Genomic DNA, 15,153 nt, shown 5'->3' on the forward strand with positions numbered 1-15,153 from the left:
GGAACAGAGCAGAGATCTGGAGGTCAATTCACGTTCTATGAAGTTGTGAAGTGAAAGCATTTTTCACCACTTCATCTGATATGCGATTCAGTTTGAAAAAAAAGTGATATTTATTATCAAATTTTTTTCATTTAACGAATATTTTTTCACCGTTAAATTTGCGCATGAAAAATCTATATATCTGTTGACATTTGACAAAACAACTTCTCTCGAAATAAGACAATTCTCCAAGATTTTTATCATATCTATGAAATTTCAAGGCGCATATTTCTGTCTTACAGCCATATTCCTAGGACCGTTAGTTCAAAAGTTATAACGGTCATCAAAATAACTTCTTTTGTAGTTTTTCACAATTACGTGTGACAAAAGAGCTTGTCTCGATTAAGTTGGAATTTCCAACGTAAAAATCATAACGGAAATTTTTCAAAAAAACTTGTCTCTGTTTATCGTTTGAGTAACTTCAACAATTTTAATTTGACAAAACAACTTTTTTCGATTGAAGTTCTTTTGTCAAATGCATGCTTAAAAAAAACATAAACATAAACTTGTACTTTAGGCGTTTCCCAAAAAGTATCAGTAAAATTATCGCCTTTATTTTGTAATTCCCTTTGTTTGGTTTGTGATCGCGTTTGGACTGCTAAAACATGCTTTGTAGATCCTTTTATTTCGCCTATACTAATGCAAAGTATTTATTATGTCCAGTAAAATTTTATATAGGAAACCATGGAAACATCCTAAAGTTTTCTATTTTACAACGAATACGACCTGATTATATACCAATAAAATAAAACAAAAATTTGGTCCTTTTTTTGAGATTTGGTCCTTTTTCCGTGAATTGTGGTCCCAAATGAAACATGGTGTGGCAACCGTGTAGGCGATGGAACAGAGCAGAGATCTGGAGGTCAATTCACGTTCTATGAAGTTGTGAAGTGAAAGCATTTTTCACCACTTCATCTGATATGCGATTCAGTTTGAAAAAAAAGTGATATTTATTATCAAATTTTTTTCATTTAACGAATATTTTTTCACCGTTAAATTTGCGCATGAAAAATCTATATATCTGTGGACATTTGACAAAACAACTTCTCTCGAAATAAGACAATTCTCCAAGATTTTTATCATATCTATGAAATTTCAAGGCGCATGTTTCTGTCTTACAGCCATATTCCTAGGACCGTTAGTTCAAAAGTTATAACGGTCATCAAAATAACTTCTTTTGTAGTTTTTCACAATTACGTGTGACAAAAGAGCTTGTCTCGATTAAGTTGGAATTTCCAACGTAAAAATCATAACGGAAATTTTTCAAAAAAACTTGTCTCTGTTTATCGTTTGAGTAACTTCAACAATTTTAATTTGACAAAACAACTTGTTTCGATTGAAGTTCTTTTGTCAAATGCATGCTTAAAAAAAACATAAACATAAACTTGTACTTTAGGCGTTTCGCAAAAAGTATCAGTAAAATTATCGCCTTTATTTTGTAATTCCTTTTGTTTGGTTTGTGATCGCGTTTGGACTGCTAAAACATGCTTTGTAGATTCTTTTATTTCGTCTATACTAATGCGTGAAAGGGCATCAGCCACAACGTTAGATTTTCCTTTTATATTCAATCGTAAATTTATATTCTGACAGTTCTAATCGAATTCTAGAAAGTTTAGACGAAGGGTCTTTCATGTTAAAAAGATAAACTAGTGGTCTATGATCGGATTTTACTGTGAAGTTTGTACCGTAAACATATGGACGAAAATGCTTTATAGCGAAATGTATTGCTAGAAGTTCTAATTCGATAATTGCTTTTTTCTGTTCTGCTTTATTAAAAGATTTTGACGCGAAACAAATTGGTAAATCGTTATCACCATTCTTTTGGCTTAATATAGCACCACACCCACTCTTAGAAGCATCTACTGTGATTATAAATTCTTTTGTGAAGTCAGGGTATTGTAGTAGTTGAGGAGACATTAATGCTAGTTTTAGTTTTTCGAAAGCGTTTTCGCACGCTTCGTCCCAAACAAATTCAACTTTTTTTCTATTTAAACGATTTAAAGGCGCTGCCAGTGACGCAAAATTCGGTATAAATCGCCTGTAATAATTTGCAAATGCGACAAATCGCCTAACCGCACCTTTTGACGTGCATTTATGGCCTAGAAAAGTTACTTCGGAACGAAGGAAATTGCACTTGTTTGGATTCAGCTTTAAATTAAACTTTCTACAGGTTTCGAAAACTTTTTCTAAATTTTTAAGGTGGTGTGTCTCACTACAACCAACGACGACAACGTCGTCAATATACATAAAAGCCTGATTTGGCGAAATGCCTGAAAATGCTATCGACATCATACGAGAAAAGGTAAAACTTTCCAACGAAAAGCTCCTCGATCTGTACTGCAAGAAGTTACGTCTCTAGATTATGGTGAAGGGGTATTTGGTGAAAACCAGAAAAAAGATCTAAAGTTGAAAAGTATTTGGCTCTGCCAAGATTATCGAGTATGTCATCAACGTGTGCTAGTGGAAATTTGTCGGCTATGAGCTTTTTATTGACTGCTCTGATATCTACGCACATACGATACGACTTTTTGCCTGCTGGATCTTTTTTCGGTACCAAAATTAAAGGACTGTTATAATTTGAAAAACTAGGTTCGATTAAATCATTCTGTAATAGGTTTTCGACTTGTTTATTGATTTCTTCGCGTTGTGTGTATGGCAAACGGTAATTTTTAATATAGACAGGGGTTTTGTCAGTTAATCTAAGCTTTGTTCGTAGAAATTATTAAGCGTCATTAAGTCGGTTTTTAACGCAAAAATATCAGAATATTTCAAACATAAATCAAGTAATTTCTTTTTAGCGTAAGAAGGCATTTGTTTTGCCAAAATTGATTTAAGCTCTTCTATACGTTTTGAATCGATAGGTGTATCATTTATTCGATAGACATTGAAGTTTTTAATGTCTTCAGTTTGAATATTGAAATCTTTTACGTACTTGACCTCGTCGGTGGTGTTGATAACTTTTATTATTGGATTTTTTGATCAACGATACATTTTGCTGTGAAAACACCGTTACAAAGTTCCTGAGAATCAACAAAAACTGAACTTGTCGAATTTTTCAAATTAAAAACACGAAAAACTTCGCATCTTGGTGGAATTACAAGTGTATTTGTTGAAGTGCTATGCAAAATTGAAATATTTACCTTTTCTGTCCCTTGTCCGAATGTAATTGTGTCATTAGCATAATTGATTATGCATTTGTTCGTTTTTAGAAAATCTTTCCCTATTATACCGTCCGAAGGAATATTAAAGTTGTCATTGACAACATGAAGAGTCAGAGGAAAAAATTTATTTGATGCGATTATACTTGTATTAACTGTTCCTAGTGTCGTTACCGTGTCTGATGTTACGCCTGTTATATTTACTACGTTACTATCGTCTACTTCTACATCGTTTGCCAAACTGGAAATTTTTATTAATGAAATGTCTGCCTGTGAATCTACTAGAAAAGAACATATTTTATGTGAATCGCTACAAGCGACTTCGACGAAATCGGAAAAATTTAAATTTAGACAATATATTGACTGAGAAGTATTTAGTCGAATTGCTCCTGCTCCCTCAGTGTTCGCGCCTGAGGGGCTTCGGCATTTAAAGAACGAACATTGGCTGAATTTCTAGAATTTGAACCCTGATTATTGGAATTTCTGTTATTTCCGGACCGATTATTATTGTTATGGTTGGAATTGCTATTGCCTCTATTGTAATTGCGATTATTGCCTCTGTATATTTATTTATACGTCCTTTGAGTCTTTGAAGGTTGTTGACGCAAGGATTGATTTCACCATATCTGACCTACTATTTAATCTACAAACGCTAATGGTTTGTTCAACTGCCATCTCATGGGCTTTTGCCTTCGTCATACCTTCAATGATTAGACATCGCTCTAACGAGTCAGAAAGCTCTTCTACCTGCTTTGAAAATTCTGAAAAGTTGTTATTGGTTACTCTTAAGGCTGCGATTTTTCCCGCGACAACTTTCGAGTTGTCTGGCCTAATTTTACTACATAGCGCTGCTTTAATTTGGTTGACAGATTCTATATGCGTTGGTAGGCCTTCGCGAGCTTTGCCTTCGAGCTTGGATTTTAAAAATGCAATAAAAGTAGGAGTTAAATTTTCGTTAGAGAATACTTCCATTAATTCAACTTTATTTATAAATGATCCAAGTGCTAACGGGTCTCCACTGTAGTTGTCTCGCATAATCGAGGCACAAGTATTAATAAACGATTTTTTCTCCTCGATTGTGGCCGTCGTTGTAACGTTAAGAACCGGAGTTAGAATAGAAAAACTAGAATTTGGAATTACAGGTTGATCAGAAATCCTAAAAAGTCTGAACTCAGGGATAATTTATAATTATGTTCACTTGTTAAGGTATCAATTGACGATGCACTTGAAGATGAATCAGAATCTGAATTATTGGAATCTATATCTTGCTCTGAGTTTTCGGAATCTAAATTTTGCTCTGAATTTTTGGAACTTGAACTCGGATGGGATTCTTTAGAAACAACCTTACCGCTTCTTAGGTCCATACGCGTTGAAACGAATAGACAAAATATTAAAATTTTTTTTGCAAGATATGTGGAATTTGTTTATGAAGATTGAATAGAAATTGAATTTAAAGGAAATTAAATTGGAACGGGTTGAGTTGAGCTCAAAAGAAAATTATGAAAGTATTCTTAAAGGGAATTTATGAAAACATTTTAAAAGAAATTTGTGAAAGTGTGTATTTTTGAAAGCTTTTAGGTTTTAGTTATAATTATACAATTGGTTAACGAATATTTATAGCAAAAAAACTTTAGTTAGTGAATTTTATTGAAATACTAAAGTTAGTGGTTAGTTAGTGAAAAGAAAGATTAAAAAATATTTACTTTACGCTTTTGTTGTCCGCAAATCCAAACCCAATGATTGGAATTAGCTGAAAAATTTTCATGCAAAAAGGTAGTTGTAATTGGAATTCACATGCAATTTAAAAGATGTTGGATATTGTTTACGAATATGTTTATTGAAATGTAAGAATTTTTAATTGTACAGAATGTGAAAAAAAAAATTTTGAATCAGAAATGTATGGCAAAGTTATAATTTTATTTGAATTTAAATGCAAAGATTATAGAATGGCAAATATTTTTGTACAGGCTTTAAACGGACGCACCGCTTTTATCAAAATTGTCTTGTTTTTATTTTTATAGATACGGGCGCACCGCATCTTTCCAAAATTGTATTATAAATGTCCTCGGACGCACCGGGGTTTAAAAAAAATTTATGTCATATTTTTACGCGGACGCACCGCTTACGAAAAGTGAAAAAAATAATTTTTGTATTTTTGTGTTGATGGAGCCCACTGTAGGGCAGAGACTAAAACTAGAAGCAATTAATGAAAAATTAAAAAACATTTTTTTCCTGTTTTTGTCCGGCCCTGTCCTACAGTGCCTACCCAAAATCTTACTCATATACCTAAAGTATGTGAAATTCAATTTATTTATGTATTATATGTATGTATATTAAATTTTTTGATAATGAAAAAAAATTTTTTTTGTAATACGTATGGTAAGTATTTTTGAAAAATTGCGAAAATGACGTGAAATAAAATGTGTTTACATTTTAATGAGTATGGTAGGTGGACATCGAAAAATGAAAATTAAGAAAAACATTTTTTTTGACATAATTCAATTAATTAAAATATGTTTGTAGGTTTTATAATAAGTTTCGAAAAATAGTTGAAAATTTAAAAATAGTTATATGAAAAAATTGAAAAATAGTATTTAATAATAATGTAGATATAAAAATTTTGCACATCATACCAACTGATGCTGGGCTCGCTTTATTGCTTGCTGTACCTGCTGTTCTTGCTGTGCCTGATGTTCAGCTGTTGGTGCTGCTGTTCTGCTGCTGCTTTTGTTTGCTGCTGCTGCTTCTGCTGCTGCCGTTGGATGGCGTTGCTTACTTTTCCGCTATTTTTGATGTACGGTGGTTTGCCGTTATGCTGGTGGCGTGGCTTGTGCCGTTATTAAAGTGGCGTGGCTAGTGCAGTTTTTATACTGAATTTAGTACAGTTTATTCAAAAGGTTTGGTTTTTAGTTTTTCTAATTATATTATTTCTGCTTCCGTTTAGTTTTTGTTTTATTATTAATTCCGAAATTTTTTTATTATTTCCGTTTTTTATTAAGTTTTTATATTATGCGTGTACATTTTTTCTCCTAAATGTTCTTATTTCAATCCATATAAGGATTTATCATTTTCACTCACTAGCCAATGCCAAAAACCACCGCCACCGCCATGTATCATTTTTGTTGATTTCATAAAAAAATTGTTTTCTTTTTGCGAATTTTTAAATGTGTTAATATTTTTTGTTGATTTTCTGATTTTAAATTTTGGATTATTGTTTTGATTTTGAACTTGTGCTGTTTTTGATTTTATATCTTTGTAGAATATTCAAACTTGTATTTTTTGTAAATGGCTTTTAAATTTTTGTAGATTTTGATGTTTTTAAATTTTTTTGTAGGGTTTTTGTATATTTTGTATTTTTTTTGTATCTTTTTCCAAATTTTGAAAATTTTTTGTAATGGTATTTAATTTTTTTTTTTTTTTTTGTAAGAATTTTTTTTTAAATGTTTTGTATTTTTTTTGTAATATTTTTTAATGTTTTATACTTTTTTGTAAATTTTTTTTGGTAAATTTTTGATTTTGTAACTTTGTATGTATGGGTTTTTGTTAATTATAAAAATTTTTTTTTTTAATTTCAAATTTTAAATTTGAATTTTGGGAGGCTTGCCTCCTTTCGGCCACTCGCCGCATTTACAGGGCTTCGGCCCACGGTCGCCATATAAAGGACTCATATTTGGGATCCTGCAGGAACGTTCCGGTACACACACTGCCACTAGTGAAGAAAACTACTTTTAATTTTAAGTTCAGTTTCTTTATTTTAAATTTGATCTTTCTTATTTTCCGTTTGCACAAGTTGTAGTATACTTTTTAGTTAATTAACTTAGTTCTTTTTAGTTAGTGTGATGCCATAGACTAGTTTTTAATCCTTTACGTTCTACCTTAGTTTCTTTTAATTTTCGTTCTAAAATCTTTTGATTCTCATGGCACTTGAATTTTTATCATTTAACAACTGTTTAATGTACCACTAGGTTTAGGTTGCGAGTCAATTATTTTTCGCGAGTGATGCGTTTGCCGGCTTTCTTCAAACTGAAAACTGCCGCTAACGCAACTCTGCGGCTTGGCATATTTTTCCTTACGTTGCTTAGCAACGAAATTAATTATGGCGTCGAAATAAATCATGCCGTCGATCAACGGCAGTTTCAACCAATCAGAAACTCTCCGAGTTGCTCGACTCTAACAATTTTAGTGATGCTAAGTGCATCTGATGTATGGTTGCATCTTGCACATTTCTAAAGAGGGTTGCCATCTGCACTTTATTTTAATGCAATTTACTATGGCACTACACCTCAAATCCAAGAAATCGACAGTTTGTTTATTTTTATCGCTTTGAAATTAATGGACAGAAAACTCGAGTATGCAAAAAGTGTTTTTTTAAAAATATTTGGTGAAACGGATCAAAGTATTAAAACTGTATGTCGTCAAAAGATCAAAGGCCATTTTGGTGGAGATATCGCAAACGACCATCGAGGCAAGCATTCTCATCATAAGTTGTCAATCGAAAAATATAATGAAGTACTTGCACATATACACAGTATACCTAAGTACCAAAGCCATTACAGTCGTCGCCACACTAGTCAGCTATACTTCCAGCGTGGCCTAAACCTTGCTCACTTATATAGATTGTATAAAGGAAAGTATTCTGAACCGGTTTCAGAAACAAAATATCAAGAAATATTTCGACAATTAAATATACAGTTTAAGAAGCCTCAAGTTGATCTTTGCAATAAATGTGAAATTCTAAAATCCCGTGTAGAAAACACGACGGAGGAAAATGAAAAGAAACAACTATTAATGGAACAAAAAGGACATCACGATGAGGCAGATTTTGCATATAACTGCAAAAAAACCGACAAAGAGATAGCCATTAACCATGGGAATGTAAAAATGTTTTCGTTTGACTTACAACAATGTTTGCCAACTCCGTACCTACATGCTTCAATGTTTTTTTATAAACGTCCATTATGGACTTTCAATTTGACAGTGCACGACGGAGAAACGAAAAAAGCAAACTGTTACATATGGCACGAAGTAATTGCAAAACGTGGAGCAAATGATATTGGCTCCTGCATTTTTAAATGTTTGATGAGCCTGCCAGAATCTATTAGTCATGTTATTATGTACAGCGACTCATGTCCGGGGCAGAATCGTAACTCTTATATTTCAGCCATGTTTGAACAAGTTATCGAGAAACATCCTAGTATAGCGGTTATAGACCATAAATTCCTAGTTGTGGGACACACGCATCTTGAATGTGATTCCGTTCATGCACAGATTGAAAGGAAAAAGAAAAATATGTCAGGATCCATTCAGCATCCGCACGACTGGGCCAACCTTATAGCTGCTACAAGTAGTAAATACGTCGTACATGAAATGAAGCAGGAAGAGTTTTTTGACTTCAGTGCCCTCCTTAAAATGAACTACACTTGGAGAACGACAAACGCAAAAGGTAATTTTCAAATCGTAACTTATAAATTTCAAATTTTTCATTATTAAACATATAATGTTACTTATTTATATGTATATATATAGTCTATTTATTTAATCTCGTCAATTTCAGGTGACAAGTTTGAGTGGAAAAACGTTCGCTGGATGCGCTATGAGAAACAAAAGCCTGGAGTTTTACAATATAAGACGTCTTTGAAACCAGAAGTGGAATTTAATGAGTTAAACATCAACCCACGTCGTCCAGGAAAGTCGATTCCTATATTGCCGACGAGCTATACATCTTTGTTGACTATAACAAAAAACAAAAAGAAAGATTTATTGGATATGCTGCCCCTGATCAACACCGATTTTCATAATTTTTATAGACATTTACCAGCAGAAGGTGAATGCGAAGTCGAAGCTGATTCGGTGTAGTGCCAAAGTAAAATACATTAAAATAAATTGTAGATGGCAACCCTCTTTAGAAATGTGCAAGATGCAACCATACATCAGATGCACTTGGCATCACTAAAATTGTTAGAGTCGAGCAATGTGGAGAGTTTCTGATTGGTTGAAACTGCCGTTGTTCGACGCCATGATTTTATTTTTGACGCCATCATTAATTTCGTTGCTAAGCAACGAAGAGAAAAACTGCCGAGCTACAGGTTGGCGTTAGCGGCAGTTTTCAGTTTGAAGGAAACCGGCCGCCGTGACTGACACATAAAAAAGGGAAAGCTTAACATATAAAAAGAAAGCACAAATTATACCTAGTGTAAAACTAACACATAACTAAATCTAAGTGACACTAACGAAACTAAAAGCAAAAGTGTTAAGAAACTAAGTTAGAACTATGTGTTAAAGAATTAAGACGAAGTAAAAGTTGTTAGAGAACCAAAGTTAAATAAAAATAAAAAATTTATATTTAAAACGATACGAAGTTTATTGAAAAGAAAAAGAAGACACGAGGGACTAAAGCAAAACGTAAGTGTGTGTAAAGAGCGGCGTGTGTTTGCGCAGTACATTTTATGGGGTCCAGGATGGATCCTCCACATGGCGACCGTGGGCCGAAGCCCTGTAAATGCGGCGAGTGGGCATTAGGAAAGCCTCCCAACAGGCGTGGGTGTAACAGCAATTAATGCGAAAAACCCACATAAAATTCAAAAAAAAAATGATTGAATAATTAACAAAAATACATATACATACAAAAATATTACAAAAAAAAATATAAAAATTTCAAAAATTACAAAAAAAATACAAAATATACAAAAACCCTACAAAAAAATTTTAAAAACATTAAAAATCTTCAAAAAAACTACAAAAATTTAAAAAAAATTCTTACAAAAAAAATATAAAACATTAAAAAACTATTACAAAAAAAAATATAAAAATTTGAAAAATTCTACAAAAAAAAAAAAAAAAAATTATATTTAAAATCTACAAAAAATTTAAAATCATTAAAAATCTACGGGAAAAATACAGAAATTAAAAAAAAAAAAACATTTACAAAAATTTTTTTAAAGAAGATTCAAAAAAATTTCAAAATTTAAAACCATTACATAAATCTGTAAAACTAAGAAAAATCTACAAAAAAATTTTAAAATCAGAAAATCAACAAAAAAAATAAATATTAACACATTTAAAAATTCTTTTCGAAATTACCAAAAATGGTACATGGCAGTGGCGGTGGCTTATGGCAGTGGCTAGTGGAAAAATTTAGGTGAAAGACATTTAAAGAAAATATAAATAGATATAACACAAAAACTTAATAAAACGGAAATAATAAGAAAATTTCGGCATTATAATAAAACAAAAACTAAACCGCAGCAGAAGTAATAAAAGAAATTAGAAAGAAACTGGAAATGAAATTTTGAACTATGATAGCAAAACCGAACTGTACCGAAAAAAAAAACTAGTGGTAAAACGGAACTTTAGCCACGCCACCTTTGTAACGGCAAACCACCGTACACCATTAAATAGCGGAAAACAAGCGACGCCATCAGCAGCAGAACACCAAGCAGAAGCAGCAGAAAAGGAAGCGCAGCAGCAGAACATACAGCGGTAAATCAAGCAAGCAGCATTGGTATGGCGAAATAAAACTTTTGATACATATTGTCATATTTAATAAATACATTTAAAAATTACATTTTTCACTTTTTATATCGAAGTTAAAATATATTTCATTCATTTTCAAAATTATTATAAAAATATTTTGCATTATAGTCAAAATTAAATTGCCTACAAAAAAAAAAAAAAAAAAAAAAAAAATTTATTAAAGCTCACATACTCATACATACATATATGGGTAAAACCATAGGTAGGCACTGTAGAACAGGGTCGGACAAAAACTGAAGAAAAAAAATTTTTAATCCATTCGATATTTTCGTTATTCAAACAATGGTGGTTCAATAAATTTTCATAAAAGTTTTCATTAGTTTAATCCCACTCTGCCCTACAGTGGGCTCCATCAACACAAAAATACAAACAAATTTTTTTTCTTTTCGTAAGCGGTGCGTCCGCGTAAAAATATGACATAAATTTTTTTTTTTAAACCCCGGTGCATCCGAGGACATTTATAATACAATTTTGGAAAGATGCGGTGCGCCCGTATCTATAAAACTAAAAACAAAACAATTTTGATAAAAGCGGTGCGTCCGTTTAAAGCCTGTACAAAAATATTTGCCATTCTATAATCTTTGCATTTAAATTCAAATAAAATTATAACTTTGCCATACATTTCTGATTCAAAATTTTTTTTTTCACATTCTGTACAATTAAAAATTCGTACATTTCAATAAATATATTCGTAAACAATCAACATCTTTTAAATTGCATGTGAATCCCAATTCCCATTCCCGTTTTACATGAAAAATTTTCAGCTAATTCCAATCATTGGATTTGGATTTGCGGACAACAAAAGCGTAAAGTATTTCTTTAATCTTTCTTTTCATTAACTAATCACTAACTTTAGTATTTCAATAAAATTCACTAACTAAAGTTTTTTTGCTATAGGTATTCGCTAACCAATTGTATAATTATAACTAAAATCTAAAAGCTTTCAAAACTACATACTTTCACAAATTTCTCTTAAAATATTTTCATAAATTCCCTTTAAGAATACTTTCATAATATTCTTTTGAGCTCAACTCAACCCGTTCCAATTTAATTTCTTTAAATTCAATTTCTATTCAATCTTCATAAACAAATTCCACATATCTTGCAACAAAAATTGTAATATTTTGTCTATTCGTTTCAACGCGTATGGACCTAAGAAGCGGGAAGGTTGTTTCTAAAGATTCCCATCCGAGTTCAAGTTTCAAAAATTCAGAGCAAAATTTAGATTCCGAAAACTCAGAGCAAGATATAGATTCCAATAATTCAGATTCTGATTCATCTTCAAGTGCATCGTCAACTGATACCTTAACAAGTGAAAATAATTATAAATTATCCCTGAGTGCAGATTTTTTAGGATTTGCTGATCAACCCGCAATTCCAAATTCTAGTTTTTCTATTCTAACTCCGGTTCTTAACGTTACAACCATGGCCACAATCGAGGAGAAAAAATCGTTTATTAATACTTGCGCCTCGATTATGCGAGACAACTACAGTGGAGACCCGTTAGCACTTGGCTCTTTTATAAATAAAGTTGAATTAATGGAAGTATTCTCTAACGAAAACTTAACTTCTACTTTTATTGCATTTTTAAAATCCAAGCTCGAAGGCAAAGCTCGCGAAGCCCTACCAACGCATATAGAATCTGTCAACCAAATTAAAGAAGCGCTATGTAGTGAAATTAGGCCAGACAACTCGAAAGTTGTCGCGGGAAAAATTGCAGCCTTAAGAGTAACCAATAAGAACTTTTCAGAATTTTCAAAGCAGGTAGAAGAGCTTTCTGACTCGTTAGAGCGATGCCTAATCATTGAAGGTATGACGAAGGCAAAAGCCCATGAGATGGCAGTTGAACAAACCATTAGCGTTTGTAGATTAAATAGTAGGTCAGATATGGTGAAATCAATCCTTGCGTCAACAACCTTCAAAGACTCAAAGGACGTAGTAGCAAAAATGATTATAGAGCGAGATCAGGAAGTTAAAGAGCGGCAAGTGTTAGCGTTTCGGTCACGTCCAATAAGATATAATAATTTCCGTGGGAATTATAGAGGCAACAGTAATTTCAGATACAACAATAATAGTAATTTTCGATTTAACAATAACGCAAATAGGCAACACAATAATACAAATTTCCGAAATAACAATTATAACAGAGGCAATAATCGCAATTACAATAGAGGCAATAGCAATTCCAACCATAACAATAATAATCGGTCCGGAAATAACAGAAATTCCAATAATCAGGGTTCAAATTCTAGAAATTCAGCCAATGTTCGTTCTTTAAATGCCGAAGCCCCTCAGGCGCGAACACTGAGGGAGCAGGAGCAATTCGACTAAATACTTCTCAGTCAATATATTGTCTAAATTTAAATTTTTCCGATTTCGTCGAAGTCGCTTGTAGCGATTCACATAAAATATGTTCTTTTCTAGTAGATTCACAGGCAGACATTTCACTAATAAAAATTTCCAGTTTGGCAAACGATGTAGAAGTAGACAATAGTAACGTAATAAATATAACAGGCGTAACAACAGACACGGTAACAACACTAGGAACAGTTAATACAAGTATAATCGCATCAAATACATTTTTTCCTCTGACTCTTCACGTTGTCAATGACAACTTTAATATTCCTTCGGACGGTATAATAGGGAAAGACTTTCTAAAAACGAACAAATGCATAATCAATTATGCTAATGACACAATTACATTCGGACAAGGGACAGAAAAGGTAAATGTTTCAATTTTGCATAGCACTTCAACAAATACTCTTGTAATTCCACCAAGATGCAAAGTTTTTCGTGTTTTTAGTTTGGAAAATTCGACAAGTCCAGTTTTTGTTGATTCTCAGGAACTTAGTAACGGTGTTTTCACAGCAAAATGTATCGTTGATACCAAAAACCCAATAATAAAAGTTATCAACATCACCAACGAGGTCAAGTATGTAAGAGATTTCAATATTCAAACTGAAGACATTAAAAACTTCAATGTCTATCGCATAAATGATACACCTATCGACTCAAAACGTAGCTCAAAAGAGCTTAAACCAATTTTAGCAAAACAAATGCCTTCTTACGCTAAAAAGAAGTTACTTGATTTATGTTTGAAATATTCTGATATTTTTGCATTAAAAACCGACTTAATGACGCTTAATAATTTCTACGAACAAAAACTTAGATTAACTGACAAAACCCCTGTCTATATTAAAAATTACCGTTTGCCATACACACAACGCGAAGAAATAAATAAACAAGTCGAAAACCTATTACAGAATGATTTAATCGAACCTAGTTTTTCAAATTATAACAGTCCTTTAATTTTGGTACCGAAAAATGATCCAACGGGCAAAAAGTCGTATCGTATGTGCGTAGATTTCAGAGCAGTCAATAAAAAGCTTATAGCCGACAAACTTCCACTAGCACGCGTTGATGACATACTCGACAATCTTGGCAGAGCCAAATACTTTTCAACTTTAGATCTTTTTTCTGGTTTTCACCAAATACCCCTTCACCCTAAATCTAGAGACGTAACTTCTTTCAGTACAGATCGAGGAGCTTTTCGTTGGAAAGTTTTACCTTTCGGGTTAAATATTGCACCAAACTCATTTTCTCGTATGATGTCAATAGCATTTTCAGGCATTTCACCAAATCAGGCTTTTATGTATATTGACGACGTTATCGTCATTGGTTGTAGCGAGACACACCACCTTAAAAATTTAGAAAAAGTTTTCGAAACCTGTAGAAAGTTTAATTTAAAGCTGAATCCAAACAAATGCAATTTCCTTCGTTCCGAAGTAACTTTTCTAGGCCATAAATGCACGTCAAAAGGTTTGCTGCCAGATGATTCGAAAATAGACGAAATTAAAAGGTATACTAAGCCAAAAGACAAAGATGCGGTTAGGCGATTTGTCGCCTTTGCAAATTATTACAGGCGATTTATACCGAATTTTGCGTCACTGGCAGCGCCTTTAAATCGTTTAAATAGGAAAAAAATTGAATTTGTTTGGGACGAAGCGTGCGAAAACGCTTTCGAAAAACTAAAACAAGCATTAATGTCTCCTCAACTACTACAATACCCTGACTTCACAAAAGAATTTATAATTACAGTAGATGCTTCTAAGAGTGGGTGTGGCGCTATATTAAGCCAAAAGCACGGTGATAACGATTTACCAATTTGTTTCGCGTCAAAATCTTTTAATAAAGCAGAACAGAAAAAAGCAATTATCGAATTAGAACTCCTAGCAATACATTTCGCTATAAAGCATTTTCGTCCATATGTTTACGGTACAAATTTCACAGTAAAATCCGATCATAGACCACTAGTTTATCTTTTTAACATGAAAGACCCTTCGTCTAAACTTTCTAGAATTCGGTTAGAACTATCAGAATATAAATTTACGATTGAATATATAAAAGGAAAATCTAACGTTGT

At 32.5% G+C, this 15,153-nt stretch overlaps 2 protein-coding genes across 6 annotated transcripts in view; both read left to right on the forward strand.

Annotated features, from left to right (window-relative positions):
• Positions 1 to 15,153, forward strand: part of LOC137233476 (uncharacterized) — an 807,788-nt gene that overhangs the window by 320,462 nt on the left and 472,173 nt on the right. The window lies entirely within an intron of this gene.
• On the forward strand, positions 4,718 to 10,006 carry LOC137233478 (uncharacterized). Its single transcript, XM_067756519.1, has 2 exons — positions 4,718 to 8,640; positions 8,752 to 10,006. The coding sequence occupies exons 1-2, from the start codon at positions 7,530 to 7,532 to the stop codon at positions 9,051 to 9,053; spliced, it is 1,413 nt and encodes a 470-aa protein (XP_067612620.1). The 5' UTR covers positions 4,718 to 7,529; the 3' UTR covers positions 9,054 to 10,006.

This window comes from Eurosta solidaginis, chromosome 5 (genome assembly GCF_040869045.1).
Source record: "Eurosta solidaginis isolate ZX-2024a chromosome 5, ASM4086904v1, whole genome shotgun sequence".
Taxonomy (NCBI): domain Eukaryota; kingdom Metazoa; phylum Arthropoda; class Insecta; order Diptera; family Tephritidae; genus Eurosta; species Eurosta solidaginis.

Excerpts from the sequence above, each read along its gene's own strand:
- LOC137233478 (XM_067756519.1), top strand. The coding sequence starts at position 7,530 with ATGGACAGAAAACTCGAGTATGCAAAAAGTGTTTTTTTAAAAATATTT. Across the intron at positions 8,641-8,751 it reads GAGAACGACAAACGCAAAAG|GTGACAAGTTTGAGTGGAAA; the intron begins GTAATTTTCAAA and ends CGTCAATTTCAG.